At 40.1% G+C, this 15,125-nt stretch overlaps 1 protein-coding gene across 1 annotated transcript; it reads right to left on the bottom strand.

Annotated features, from left to right (window-relative positions):
* Positions 1–1,278: 1,278 nt before the first annotated feature.
* On the bottom strand, positions 1,279–11,289 carry LOC149297759 (methylmalonyl-CoA epimerase, mitochondrial-like). The gene is made up of 3 exons (XM_089488210.1): positions 11,262–11,289; positions 5,342–5,682; positions 1,279–1,431 (listed from the first exon to the last, which is right to left on the bottom strand). Exons 1-3 carry the CDS (start codon positions 11,287–11,289, stop codon positions 1,279–1,281), a joined length of 522 nt encoding a protein of 173 aa, XP_089344336.1.
* Positions 11,290–15,125: the final 3,836 nt, after the last annotated feature.

Raw genomic sequence — 15,125 nt, 5'->3', positions numbered from 1 at the left:
TGATCTTTAGAAATATGTTAATGCAGCTAGACAGATTTTTTTTGAAGGATCTACGGACTACATCTAGGCACGGGAAATAGCAACAACCCATCTCACCTCTGCTCCTTTTGCAACATGAATAAATAGACAATGGTGGCCAAATACATTACAGAAAGAAATGCTGAATGCAAGCACTACCTTCGCTTCCCCTCATGCTAGATACATATTTTAGTTATATTTATGTAAATATATTATTGTGGCTCAAAAAGCTCAAATACAATCCAATCTGCAAACACAGTTATCTTTTTACTGCTCTTATTTACAATAATTATTTCCATCACCCCCATCTCATTGATATAGCTACTGAATTTCAATTGTTAAACTAAGAGCATTGCAAATAATCCTATTCTAATGCAGATGAAAACTGAAATAGAGATCAAGTAATGAAAACAGAAGTCTTTTGGAGGCTTTCTGAAAAAAACAAACCCCAAATGTATTATAGTCCTGGAATTACAGTAATATTTGGTCAAATCTCTTTCAGGACTGCTGGATGTCATTAAATATTGTGATATGGACTATCACAGGACGTACTGTCACCTGGTCACTGAACCAGGAGCATGCAGACAAACCTGACATCTAAACTCACTTAATACCTATTCACTGACCTCACTTAGGCTGGCATGATAGGCTGAAGTGGCTCTTTTTAATTTATAATTATAGATTTACAAAAGCAGAACCCACTTTTCCTTATTTACCAATATATCTTATATTATTGGCAATATTGCATAGTGTTCACTATTATTCTTCATTTTGTATTCTCCCTCCCGTTGTTATGGTGCTAAGGAATCTGCTGGCGCTCTATAAATAAAATATAATGACACTGCATTATTAAACCAGCAAGATGAATTTGAAGAACTCATCTACATTAACTATATAATATGCCAGCAAAACGCTTGAAGAGAAGAAATGTGGTCGGCCCTCGCATAATGTTTAATGGAGCTTGGGAGTAGTCTTAATGTGCTGTTCATGTGGAAAGTAGCCAGCTGTTTATAGTCTTGTGCCATAGATTAGGGGTTTTCCTCCACCCATCATATAATATATATATATATATATATATATATATATATATATATATATCTTAGCATATAGAGTTTTAAATGAAATATGTCTATACCATAAGTATTTTTGAGCCTGTGCAGTCTTCCCTCATGTAAATGTCCAACCATAAATTAGTTCCAAATCAAAAGTATTTTATTTATTTTTTTGTTTTACTATTATTGACTCAAGTACGCATCTGGATCATGCTTCTTCTAGTTCCACAAGTACGCCGTCACAGTCTTTTGGGTGCAAGAACACAACCGGTTTGCCATGTGCACCGATTTTAGGTTCTTCGCTCAGAATCCTAATATTTTTCTTTTTCAAGTCAGCCATTGCTCCTTTGATGTTATCAACCTGAGGGGACAAGGAAACATGTTAGCATGTAGCTGGCAGTTATAGAACTAAAACTGATATATCATTGCAAACTAAACATGATACATTTGGCCTCCATATAAACTGTGGTATATCAGCTTATTTCCATATTGTCATTAAATCATGACTTCTGGGGGTAAAGGGTAAGCAGATAGCAGAAACAATGTTTTGACTGCCATGGTGACTGTGCATTTCTACTGTAATTTCTACTACTTTATTCCAGAATTGCTCACTATACATTAATTACATTTAATATAGCACCAGCAAATTCTGTGGCGCTGTTACAGAGTCAGTAAAATAATTTAAAATCGCACAGAATAACAAACTGATACAAAAGGAGAAGAGGGCCCTGCACACTTACAATCTAGGCGGTGGTTGAGGGGGAAATGAGAATACAGGAGAAGACTGCTTGGATGGGGAGAGTTGATCGAGTCAGGATGTTGGTATCTTTTCAGAGAGCTTTTAAAATTTGCGTACGGAGGGAGAAAGGCCGACAGAATAGGATATGAAATTTCAGAGAAGCACCGGTGAAATCCGGAATTTGGGAGTGGGGATAGGTAATGTTGGTAGGATAGAGACGGGGTAAGCGAGGAATGAAGAGGGTGTCAGGGGTGTATTTGGATAAAAGTGTAGAGATGTAGGTGGTGCAGAGTTGTTAAGGGCTCTGTAGGTCAGGGTAAGACGTTAGAATTTGATTATGGGGGGGGGGTATGGGGAGCCAATGGAGCGATTAGCAGAGTGGAGCAGCAGATGAGGAACGGCGACAGAGAAAGATTAGTCTAGCTGCAGTGTTGAGGATGGATTGGAGCAGTGAAAAGCGGGAGTGGGGAGATCAGTTAGTAGGGAGTTGAAATAATCACAAGGGAGTGGAAGTACAATGCTCAATAATCATTCATATTCCTTCAACCTTAGATCACAGACATCGGCGACAGGGGCAACAAAAGACAGCCAACAGCCGCATACATATAAATATTTATATCCGGGGAAAGGAACATCGCCAGTAAAAGTAACTGACTGGCAAGCAGCCTGAGCCAAATACAGACATTTTTAGAGCCAGTGAAAAACAAGAGGCTTCAAGTGACAGCTATAAAAGCAGGTAAACACAGAGCCACTGAGAACTAATGCCCTGGTTCCGATACATTTCCCTATGGTCTGTGCTATTGTCACAATTACAAGTGCAGGTAACTAAGCAGGGACAGAGAAGCCAGGGGCTCAACCTTTATTTGAAGTGCACTTGGTGCCTCAAGATCAAGTATTCTGTACAATTTAGCATGGAGTTGATTTAGAAGGCTTTATACTGTACGCAAAATCAATCATGCTTCTTGGAAAGAAAAAAAACAAAAACAATTACTGCATTTGCTCTATAAACGATCAGAGAATATGTTCTAACAAAAAGAAGGAAAAGCCACAAGATAAAATGTGCACATTTCTATTTAAAAATAAAAGTTAATCAACAAAAGTTAGAACACGAGCGTTACAAGAGGACTTCATGTTTGAATCCAAGCGAGTCTTGCCAAGTCACAGATTTGAAGCCTCTCATTTACAGCACTGGTCCCACACAGATTCTGGAAAGTGGCCAGATCTTGTTGTTCTACTTGGGGGAAAAAAAGCAGCATTTCACACTAACTGACATAACTGCATGCGCATTCTCTTACAGAGTGACAGAAACGAACAAACATCTGTGTCCACACTCACATCCAGCTCATTTCGTAAAGTATTAGGCATCAACGAAGCAAACACAGTTTATCTCGCTGATGGTCTCCAATCACCAAAATAAACGAGCAGTGTTTGTTCACTATACAGACGGCCTCTGTCTGCCTTCTGGCTGGCGGTAGTGCCAGTTTGGCCGTGCAAGCGATTGCACGCAATACTTCTCTTCCTTGTGGCATGGTTCAGGAATGAGGCCGAGTCGTATCCCTTCATGCCGGTGGCACGATGGCCGCTATGCAGGATAATGCGCTATCAAACCTAAAAAGGAGCCCAGTATATTTATCCCTGAAATATAGAAATTTCTCAGATATGTGGGTTTTTAAATGGAATTCACTGGGCATGCGCTGAATGCTTGCTTTATTTTGTGCACTTATTGGTTTTTATTCTATTAGGAACCTGAGAATATGAATGTGCATGCCTTTTATGCTTTTTAGGTTGTGTGCTCCCGTTTTGTATATTTTTCTGTGCCGTGCATATTTGGAGGTTCCGGGTTAAAAAAGCACTCACATTGATTCATGTCTTTTATAAGCAATATAGCCATCTAACGTTAGATAGGACTAGACAAAATTGGGGTGGGCTAAGCAATTGATGGCCATGAATTTATGCCTTAGATAGGTATTTCTTTTAATAGTATTCGCTGGGTATGTGCTAAATTCTTGCTTTGTTTTATCAAAGCAAGAGATGAGTGGAAGACTTAGAACTAATCTAAAACAACAGTTCCAGTCCAGAAAAGAAGACAATGCCTTTAAGTCTTGCTGAAGATCACACATTATAAAATAATTTATCTACAAATATAAATTGTTTATTCCAATACATTTTATGACATACAAACCGGTGCGTATGTTTTTAGTATTAGGGACTTTAGTCTACACTTAAGGAAGTGGAAGTAAACTTAAGTACACTTTCTGAAAATACTCTGTTCATCACACTCCCTTTAGTTGGATAATAGCAATTCAAGGATAGGCAAATTGAAATGTCTTCTGACTCTTATACTTTAAACATTTTTTTCCTCAAGTACATATTAAAGCGAGATGAAAAACAAAGATTTACTTTGATGTATTAATATTTTAGAGCCTTTGAGAGGCCATATTTGATTTGCCAGCTGTTATGAGAAAGTTAAAATAACCAAATCCTAAATGCCCCACTAAAACAATACATCATGTGTACATCAAAAGTAGCCAATAAGCTTTCTGTTCATGAGACTCCCTGATACAATGAATTAACTATTCATGGGGATAGTTAGTCGAACGTCCAACAGGGTAGAGGACCAGTTTAATAGCCCCATGCCTAGTAGCTTCTAATCTCAAGTTTACCGTCTTGTACAGAGGTTCTTAATCACGTGACGTTTGAAAATCGGAATAACATTTATGTTCATCCAACTAACGCATAATATATTTTACCTTTTATTTATTGAATGCAATTATATATATTTCCTTAAAAATAGTGGACATAGATATCAGAGTTTCTTAGCATTATTTTGCACACAAGTTATAATTATTAAAATTGTTGAATGCTGCATTACTGAAAAATATGAATTACTTACAGGGTAAACACTGCTGCCCTCTAGTGTTGGAGAAGGGAAAGTCATTTTAATCCCTTCGCATCTATCATGTTTCATGCCATCGTAATTTTTGGGTTATATTAAATCCATTATGACGGGTTGGAATATCATGATTTAAAGCGAATGGCATGCTGCGTGGGGCCAAGGGAAATGTTGGTGATCACATGATTGCTATGATTAATGTATCACAGCAATCACATGATAAAATCCATGTTTAACAAGCATTAGACAACTTTCGTTCTTCATTAGCATTACATTTTTATAAGTTAAATTGGATCTGTTATGATCATAGTATTTTACTATGATAAGTGTAATCCCCCTGATTCCATACTACACTAATTGTCAACATTTTATTATAGAAAAATATGGGGGGAAAACATTTATTACTAGATTTTTACATCAAATGATGGGCCAAAACCAATCTTACATTTCATAATAAAGCCTTGCTTTAAATGAAATCCCTGCTGGTATGGATTTCAAGTAATTATGTTTTGAAAAGGCATTTATTTTTAATGTAGAACAAGTCATCAGTCAGAAAAAATAATTATTATCGAGTAGCATTAACAGGCAATAACATTCTACCAAAAGTACAAAAAGAGAAAAGATATGCAACATAAATACCTCCATACAGATATGATGCATTCCTCCAGCCTTGTTTTTCTGTAGAAAGCCACTAACTGGGCTGTTTTGTCCCAGAGGATGGAGAAGTTCAAGTTTTGTGTTGCCCAGTTCAACAAAGACTGTGTACACCCCGTGTTCTGGGAGGGGGACAGTCTCGCTCACTTTTGCTCCTAAAACATTTTCGTACAAAGAGCGTGCCTTTTCCAGATCAGGGACTGCAATGGCCACATGATTTAAACGGCCAAGTTTCCATAATGAGTTTGGAATATCTTGAAACAGTGTCATGGAGGCTGACAACTGTCTTCTTGCTTGGAACACACCATGGGCTCTGCAAAGCACGCCTATAAAAATTATTTTTTTAAAGATCAATTCAGACACATTACATATGAAATGATTATAAGTACAAATATAGTTTATATACACTATATGGACAAACGTATTGGGACACCTGACAATTACACCAATGACTTTTATGACATTGCATTCTAAATACATAGACATTAATATATAGTTGGTCCCCCCTTTGCAGCTATAACAGCTTCCACTCTTCTGGGAAGGCTTTCCACTGAATTTCAGAGTGTATCTGTGGGAATTTTTGCCCTTTCTTCGAGTAGAGTATTTGTGAGATCAGGCATTGATGTGAGATCAGGCATTGATGTGAGATCAGGCATTGATGTGAGATCAGGCATTGATGTGAGATCAGGCATTGATGTGAGATCAGGCATTGATGTGAGATCAGGCATTGATGTGAGATCAGGCATTGATGTGGGACTTGAAGGTCCATTCCAGTTCATCCCAAAGGTGTTCGATGGGGTGGAAGTCAGGGCTCTGTGCAGGACAGTCAAGTTCTACCACACCAAACTCATCCAACCATGTCTTTCTGGACCTTGCTTTGTGCACTGGGGCACAGTCATGCTGGAATAGAAAAGGGTCTTCCCCAAACTGTTCCCACAAAGTTAGAAGCATTGTCCAAAATGTCTTGGTATGCTGAAGCGTTAAGATTTCCCTTCACTGGAAGTAAAGGGCCTAGCCCAGGGATCGACAAATTTGGTTTGGATCTAGGAGCCAGCCAAATAAATGATGAGACAATTTTCTTCCCCAATCAAGTTTTCATTTTCATAAATTACCCCTGGTCTGCAGTTAAAAGGATGTTTACCAGGGCAATCAGGGCCGGCCCTACAATGGGGCCGACTGGGGCAATTGCCCCAGGCGGCACTTCAGAAGGGGCGGCACTTTGCCGCCCCAAGCGGTTTTTTTTTGTTTTTTTTGAAGCGGAGGAGAGAGAGAGGGGCACCGAGTGGTTTTCGCTTACCCGCTCGGCGCCCCTCTCTCTCTCCTCTGCGGCGAGTTTCCCTGTTCGGTCTCGGTGCCGGCTTGTAATGCAGAGCGCCGGAAGTGACGTGAATCTCCGGCGCTCAGCATTACAAGCCGGCACCGTGGCAGCACAGGGAGACTCGCCGCAGGACTGTTTAAGGGTAAGTAGCGGTGGGGGGGTAGATAATGCCGCCCCCCCCCCGGCGTCGGCGGGGGGCGGCATTTTAAACTTCGCCCCAGGCGGCGATAAGTCTTCGGCCGGCCCTGAGGGCAATACATCATGTAGTTGCTAAACTGCATCCAGATGACCGACAATAGTCTCTCTCAGGTTACTTAAGCATGAAATGCGGAGCAGCCTACTCCCACAGCAAGACAACATTGTAACAAGGCGCTGGCACTACTTCAAAGAAGAGACTTACTGTAGCAATGTTATACAAGCAGCCTGCAGAGGGTGCTAGAGAGTTCAGTGTGAGTTTTAGCAACTGGAGTTTGGAGCTAACCAGCTCAGCATGGCAGTTGTATGTTATGAAGCTATGCATAATAAAGAAGCCTGTTTTACACTTAACTGAGAGTGCATCAATCTATGCATAGGATGTATCAAGTGGTATATGATTAACCCCTTCATGACAATGGTTGTTTAACATTTTTGCGTTGCTCGTGTTTAGCTGGAATCTTCTTCTTCCCCACTTACTGAACCCACACAAGGTATTTACTGTTTTATTCAGGACAAGGTGGTCTTTCTTTAGATGCAATTATTTTGATCATATCATCTAATTTAATTTGGTTTAGAAATACCCAAAGTTTTTATGTTTCTTTGCAAGTTAAAGTACAAGTAGCATATTATGATTTCAAAACCGGTCATTCTGCCCCCACGTGCTATGTTTCGGACACCTTTGAAGCCGGTCAGTTAAATTTACCCCCATCAAACCCTACATTTTTGAAAACTAGACATGCTGGTATTTTAACTCTTTCCATCCATTAATTCTACTACCAGCCTTTGCTAATCTTTGTGGTGGTTATTTTTTTTGCGTCCCTCCCCCAGCACACACACATTGTACTTTTGATATGATTTTTCAGCTCTTGGTATACGTCACTATCAAACTCAATATGTGTTCAGCAACATATCCTGAGTACAGTAATACCACCCATGTGTAGGTTTGCCTGGTTGTTGGGGGCAAAAAGGTCACATTCGGGAGGTGCACATTTTTAAAAAAATTTGACATCAATTTAATGACGTCAGTTTGCCCCATTACCCTATTTGTAATAACTTTAAAACCAGTCAGTTCAATTTACCCTATCATTACCCCAGGGTATTTCAAATCCTGGTATTTTAACTCTTTTTATGCAAGCATGGGAAGATACAGCACCAATTTTAGGACATATTTTGTTTGAACTGGATAATCCCCCTTATGATGTCATGGTGGCATCACTGGGGTATTTTTATTTCTAAATAAAAAAAGACATCAGTTCTCAGTTCTGTGGCGACCCTCTGGGAACTCTTTTTTTTTTTTTTTTTTTTTGTGTGAATGAGTGAGGCACCATGACATCATAAGGGGGATTATCCAGTTCAAACAAAATATGTCTTGAGGCAGCATGTCTCTAACAGGTGGCAGTTTGAAATGCTCCTAGGAGGATTTTATATATATATACCGTATTTGCTTGATTATAAGACGACCCCCCAAAATCTGAATATTAATTTAGGAAAAAAAACAAAAAGCCTGAATATAAGACTACCCTATAGGAAAAAAAGTTTTACTAGTAAATATTAATTCATGTAAACAATATTTTCATATTTAATAAAAGCTATGATTGAGAAAAATATATATATTTTTTTTATTTCCTTTTATTTGCCAACCTGCCCCCCCAGTTATGCACATCTGCCCTCAGGGTTGCCACTTCGCCCCCAGAAATGCCTTATACCCCCTATTTGCCACTCTGCCCCATGATGTGCCTTTTAACCCTCTATATGCCACTCTGCCTCCAGAAATGTCTTATACCCTCCTATATGCCACTCTGCCCCATGAGATGCCTTTTAATCCCCTATATGCCAGAGTGGCATATAGGGGGTTAAAAGGCATATCATGGGGCAGAGTGGCATATAGGGGGTTAAAAGGCATATCATGGAGCAGAGTGGCATATAGGGGGTTAAAAGGCATTTCTGGAGGTGTAATATATACCGTATTTGCTCGATTATAAGACGAGGTTTTTTTCAGAGCAAATGCTCTGAAAAATACCCCTCGTCTTCTAATCGGGGTCGTCTTCTAATCAGACCTCAAATAGAGTCTGATTAGGAGACTAAGATCCAGATCCCCCGCACCGCTGCAGGGGACCTGGATCCTCCTGTCTCACCCCCCCCCCCCCCATCATACACACACTTACCGGTGCTTCCTGCTGTATTGCCGGGGCAGCGGGTTGACGTCTACGCGATCCGCGTAGACAACGTCCGCTGCAGCCGGAAGGAGGTGTGGCTAGCAGCGGGGGTTGTCTGCGTCCGTCGCGCAAACCTTCCCCGACTGTCAGAGATCAGAGTTCCCCGCACCGGTGCGGGGAACTCTGATCTCTGACAGCCGGGGAAAGTATACGCGACGGACGGATACAAACCCCCGCTGCCAACTCCACCTCCTTCCGGCTGCAGCAGAAGGCGACGTCAACCCGCTGCCCCGGCTGGAAGCACCGGTAAGAGAGGGCTGAGAGGGGAGGGGAGGGGAGAGTGTGTGTGTGTGTGTGTGTGTTAGTTAAATGGGGGTATAGGGTGTGTGTGTGTGTGTGTGTGTGTGTGTGTGTGTTAAATGGGGGCATAGGGCATTTCTGGAGTGGCGTTAAGGGGGCATTTAATAGAGCACTCTGCCTCCTGAAATGCCTTATACACCTATATGCCACTCTGCCCCATAATATGCATTTTAACCCCCTAAATGCCAGAGTGGCATATAGGGGTATAAGGCATTTCTGGAGGCAGAGTGCTCTATACAATGCCTTTTAACTCCTTTAATGCCACTCTGCCTCCTGAAATGCCTTATACCTCCCTATATGCCACTCTGCCCCATAATATGCATTTTAACCCCCTAAATGCCAGAATGGGATATAGGGGTATAAGGCATTTCTGGAGGCAGAGTGGCATATAGGGGTATAAGGCATTTCTGGAGGCAGAGTGGCACATAGGGGGTCAAAAGGCATACCATGGGGCACAGTGGCATATAGAGGGTTAAAAGGCATATCATGGGCCACAGTGCCATATTGGTGTGGCAAGCCTGGGGGCAGATGTGCGTAACTGGGGGACAGGTTGGAAAATACAAGAAATAAAAACAAAAAAAATATTTTTCTCAATCATAGCTTTTATTAAAAAAAATAGTTTACATGAATTAACATTTACTGGTAAAACTTTTTTCCTTTAGGGTCGTCTTATATTCAGGCTTTTTCTTTTTTTCCTAAGTTAATATTCAGATTTTGGGGGGTCGTCTTATAATCAGGGTCGTCTTATAATCGAGCAAATACGGTATATATATATATATATATATATATAACTGCTAACAGCAATCACACTCCTATCAAGCCAAGGCAGCCAGTACATGCTGGAACCTGGGGATGATAGGAGTCTGAGTACAGCCTCCCTATGCCATGCCATGCTACCACCACCACCCCCCTTAAACATCCATACTAACACACACTCATTCACAAACATTTAAATACTCATTCATTCCATTAATCACACATACTCAGAAACCCTCCCCCACCCCCCCCACCTGAACTGCAGATCTCCCACTCGCAGACTTCTGCAGGGGCCCGGCTGTGCGAGCAACTTCTCTGGCCCCGCCCCCAGAGGAAGGAGGGGGGAGGCAAAGTTATGTGACACTCTTCTAGCTTCCTGTTCTCTTGCTGCTCGCGACCAAAGCTCGGTAAGCAGCATGGCCCCAGCGGACATTTTGAGGTCTGATTATAATCGAGCAAATACGGTAATTGTTAACAGCAATCCCACTCCTATGATGCCCAGGTAACTAGTACATGCTAGAACCTGGGCATGATAGGAGTGTGACTATATATATATATATATATATATATATATATATATATATATATATATATACACATATATATTGTTATTTAATATGTCTGTTACTTTTAATAAAAGTGTGGTTATTTTCTTTTTTTAAAGTTGAGGGGGGGGTGCCAAGTTTTCATTTCACTGCATCCCTACTTATTATATTTGTTTTCCTGACTGTTCCAGAAATTAAGGTAGTTTCAAACCTCCGTGCAATCAGCATGGAAGAAGTAGCACCAGTCGGTCTGAAAGTTAAGGTAATAAAAGGGGTTTGTCTCTTTTTTTAAGGAGTGCCAACATCTTGTTACAATTTTGCAATACAAAATAAAACACTTTTCTTAAGTGCTGCATCACTTTAAACTGTACTGCAGTTAACCCCTTCATGACAAGCTTGTGTGTATGTGTATATATATATACACAAATGTACAGATTTAATTTTCACGGCTAAAAACATAAGGTTATATTAGAGAAGCATTAATTAGCAATACTCATTCATTTAATAAGCAACATTTATGCTCGTAGTTATCTTATTATCTACACTATAGACAATAAATAGCACTCTCCTCTTACCTGTCACCCTGACTATGGACGCCGCCATCTTGCTTTTTCCCTATTTACGAAAACTTTATTCATACAGGATGGACATAAATGTAGTCGTTTGCAGTTCTAAGTTGTAAACGCAGAGTTCTAAGCACTGGAGATATGGATTTTCAGGCCATTATATATCTTAAGAAGGACTCCAACTATATAATTGCCATTAAGGAAACACATTGTATAGTTACATGTACACGTCTAGGACTGCCTATGATTTGCAAGAAAGATTGTTAAATGTGTGTGCTAAATTGTGCGTCACTGTGCATGAGTGGCCGGTCGCCATTTTTGATGTGGGCAAAGGGAAGCAACGAAAGGTGCGTTCGCCGAGCAAATAAACCTCGGAGTGGTTTAAATGGCCATGCACTTGGATAATTGACATTATAAAGGATAAGGTTGTGGCAGGCGAATATACACGTCGGTGTGAGGGAGTTAATGTTTAAAGTACGGCTCCCTTTATATTACGCGCCTATTTTCTATCATCTTGCTAGCTCAGGCGGCCAGGGTCATCTCACTGCTGGGACTGCCCGCAGCAATTACACAGATGCCAATTCTGGTGTAAAGCTGTAAAAGGCAATTATGTATAAACATATAATAACTATAACTTGCAATTTAGCTCAGTTTGGCAAGTGTAGTATTGAAATGCCCTTCAATCCTATTTAGGCAGCACATAATATTCATACCTGGGAACTTTCTAAATAAGCTGATCGGGAGAATCTCGAAATATTAACCAATTAATAGCCCATCATAAAGAGTCTATGTAACCAATGTGTTACCCAAATTACTCTAATTTCGGTCCCCATGGAAACCTTGACTCAATTGATTCACCTGGATTCAAGCAGGGGATATCAACCGTAACATACCAGTAAGCAATGGCACGGATTGGGAGTGTTATATATATAATCACAGCAGCATAGAATAGGAAGGAGTCAGCACCAGGCTGTGTGAGTTCCCAGGTATGGTAATAATATTTTTTTCTGCCCCATGTGTGCTGCAGCGTAATTTCAATCATTTAGATTATAAACCATAGTGTTCAGGGGTCTCAAGATGCCACACGTGCGTGTATGTGTTCTACATAACCAACACTTTATCATAGAAAAATAAGATAAAATTATTATTTTTTTTTAATATAAGAAGCTCCAAGCCATCTGAACTAAAAATGTAGGGGTTTTTTTCCAGGGCAAAGTTGGAATTTCAAAGTATCCTGGGCGGTAAAACCAAAGGTCAATACATCGCTGATAATGGCGCTATATAGATCAATAAACATACGACAACTTTAACCCCTTAAGGACCAGGCTGTGTTTTACCTATTGTACCATTGGGACCGAGGCTGTTTTAATACTTTTGCGGTGTTCGTGTTTAGATGTAATTTTCTCTTCACTCATTTAGTAAACCCACACAAATTATATGTTGTTTTTTTCAGGACAAGAAGGGCTTTCTTCAGATACCATTGTTTTAATCATATTATCTAATTTCCCATAAAAAAAATAATAAAATATGATGAAAAATGTAAAAAAAAAACACATTTTCTGACTTTTACCCCAAAAATCTTTTACTCATCCAAAAAAGCTAATGAAAAAACCTACTAAATATATTCTACTATTTGTCCTGAGTTTAGAAATACCCAATGTTTTTATGTTTTTTTGCTTTTTTCTGCACGTTATGGAGCATTAAGTACAGGTAGCGTTTTGCTATTTCAAAACCATTTTTTCCAAATCTGGTAATTCTTCCCCCCATGTGCCATTTCGGGTATCTTTGAAGCCGGCCAATGCAATTTACCCCATCAAATCATATATTTTTGAAAACTAGACACCCCAAGGTATTTCAAATGCTAGTATTTTAACCCTTTCCATGCATAAGATTCTACCACCAGCCTTTGCCACACTTTGTGTTAGTATTTTTTTGGTATTTTTTTTTACACAAATTGTACTTTGGGTATACATTTATAGCTCCAGGTATACGTCACTATCAAACAACACCCTAATATGTGTTCAATAACATCTCTCGAGTACAGTGATACCACCCATGCATGGGTTTGACTGCTGTTTGGGGTTAAAAGGCCACATTTGGGAAGTGCGCTTTTTTTCCCCTATTTTGGTCAGTCTGTGCCTATGCCCTATCTTTGAGCCTGGCCACTACAATTTACCTCATAAAACCATATATTTTTGAAAACTAGACACCCCAAGGTACTTAAAATGGTAGTATTTAACCCTTTCCATGCATCAGATTCTACCACCAGCCTTTGCCACACTTTGTGGTAGTATTTTTTTTTATTTTTTTTTCACACAAATTGTACTTTGGGTATAAATTTATAGCTCCAGGTATACGTCACTATCAAACAACACCCTAATATGTGTTCAGGAACATCTCCCGAGTTCATTCATACCCCACATGTATGGGTTTGTCTGGTGTTTGAGGTTAAAATGCCACATTTTGGAAGTGCGCTTTTTTTCCCCCCCATTTCGGTCAGTCTGTGCCTATGCCCTATCTTTGAGCCCGGCCACTCCAATTTACCCCATCAAACCATTCATTTTTTTAAATTAGACACCCCTTGGGTATTTGAAATGCTTTTATTTAAATTTTTCCACGTCAGGATTTTTGGGAAGATACAGCGCTAATTTTAGCACTTGCTCATAATAATAAACTTTATTTTTTTATTTTATTTATTTTACTCTTTTTGGACTTTTTTTTTTACATTTTGCTGGAACTGGATAGTTCCTCTAAAGCATAATAATTTTAAAATGTTACCATGTTTTTTTTAAGCTTTTTCTTTTTCTTTTTTTTTAATTTTTTTTCTTTAAATATTTTACTAATCACATAGTGATTAGAAAGCTGGCCTCCATTGACTTGTATGGTTGAATGCAGTACCTGTATTCAACCAGCACGTGGAGCCAGAGTTTTCTAGAAGGTCAGGAGACTGTCTAGCGAACTTTTTCAACTTTATTATTTTTTTCCCGGACCGCCGCCATCTTGCGGATGGTGAAGACTGCGTGCAGCTGCGGCTGTGACCACTCTCCGGAGCGGTCACAGTCCATCAAGAGGTAAGTGTTTGGTGTCGCTGGATGCCTCCTGATCGAGGCATTCCAGCGACACCATTGAAGTTTAGGAGGTGATCGTTGATCGCCTCCTAAACGCTTTTAAAACAATGTATGGCGGCTGTTGACGCCCCGGGGAGGGGCCAGACATGGCCCATCTTGCCGATCTCGGTGTTGCTGAATGCCTCGACATCGAGGCATTACAGCAACACCGTTTAAGCTTAGAAAGTGATCATTGATCACTTTCTAAGCTTGTTTAAGTCTGATGACGTGTCAGGCACGTCATAGGTCGTTAAGTGACCGTTTTGCATGACGTGCCTGACCCGGCAATGGACGTTAAGGGGTTAACAATTGAGAAATGCAATGTTATGTAAGCAGCGTCTTTGTTCAAATTAACAGATGTGATTTATAATCTATAACAAACTGATGAACCGCCCCATCTGTTTCTATAAGTCAAACTGAAACTGTTATGCACTACTCGTTTCCTGTCTACCCATTGTACAACGCTACAGAATATGATGGCGCTACATAAAACACCACATAATAATTAGACACCCCCTCTAGCCATACTCCTCTGTAGAGCAAGCAATAGGTGGCAGGAAAGCGCTGCCTCCTGAACAGGCTCCCCACCGGCAGCTGGCTAATCAGCACCAAGTACAATAAAGGTAACATATTGGTGATCCTATAGATTTTATTTTACAAAAACACACAAAACAAAACCATTTAGGCATAAAAAGCTTTTTACACATCCATCTGTGACTTGTAGTAGCTGATCCTAAATAAATCTGACAGCACTGCGGACAGCTTG

This window comes from Sceloporus occidentalis, unplaced genomic scaffold, assembly GCF_023333645.1.
Source record: "Sceloporus occidentalis isolate IW3139 unplaced genomic scaffold, rSceOcc1.0.p SCAF_37, whole genome shotgun sequence".
In the NCBI taxonomy this organism is placed as follows: Eukaryota; Metazoa; Chordata; class Lepidosauria; order Squamata; family Phrynosomatidae; genus Sceloporus; species Sceloporus occidentalis.
The sequence above is the reverse complement of the archived record's forward strand: the minus strand, read 5'-3'. Positions and strand labels throughout refer to the sequence as shown.

Excerpts from the sequence above, each read along its gene's own strand:
- LOC149297759 (XM_089488210.1), bottom strand. The coding sequence starts at position 11,289 with ATGGCGGCGTCCATAGTCAGGGTGACAG. Across the intron at positions 5,683-11,261 it reads GTCCATAGTCAGGGTGACAG|GCGTGCTTTGCAGAGCCCAT; the intron begins GTAAGAGGAGAG and ends TAATTTTTATAG. Across the intron at positions 1,432-5,341 it reads TGCATCATATCTGTATGGAG|GTTGATAACATCAAAGGAGC; the intron begins GTATTTATGTTG and ends TTGTCCCCTCAG.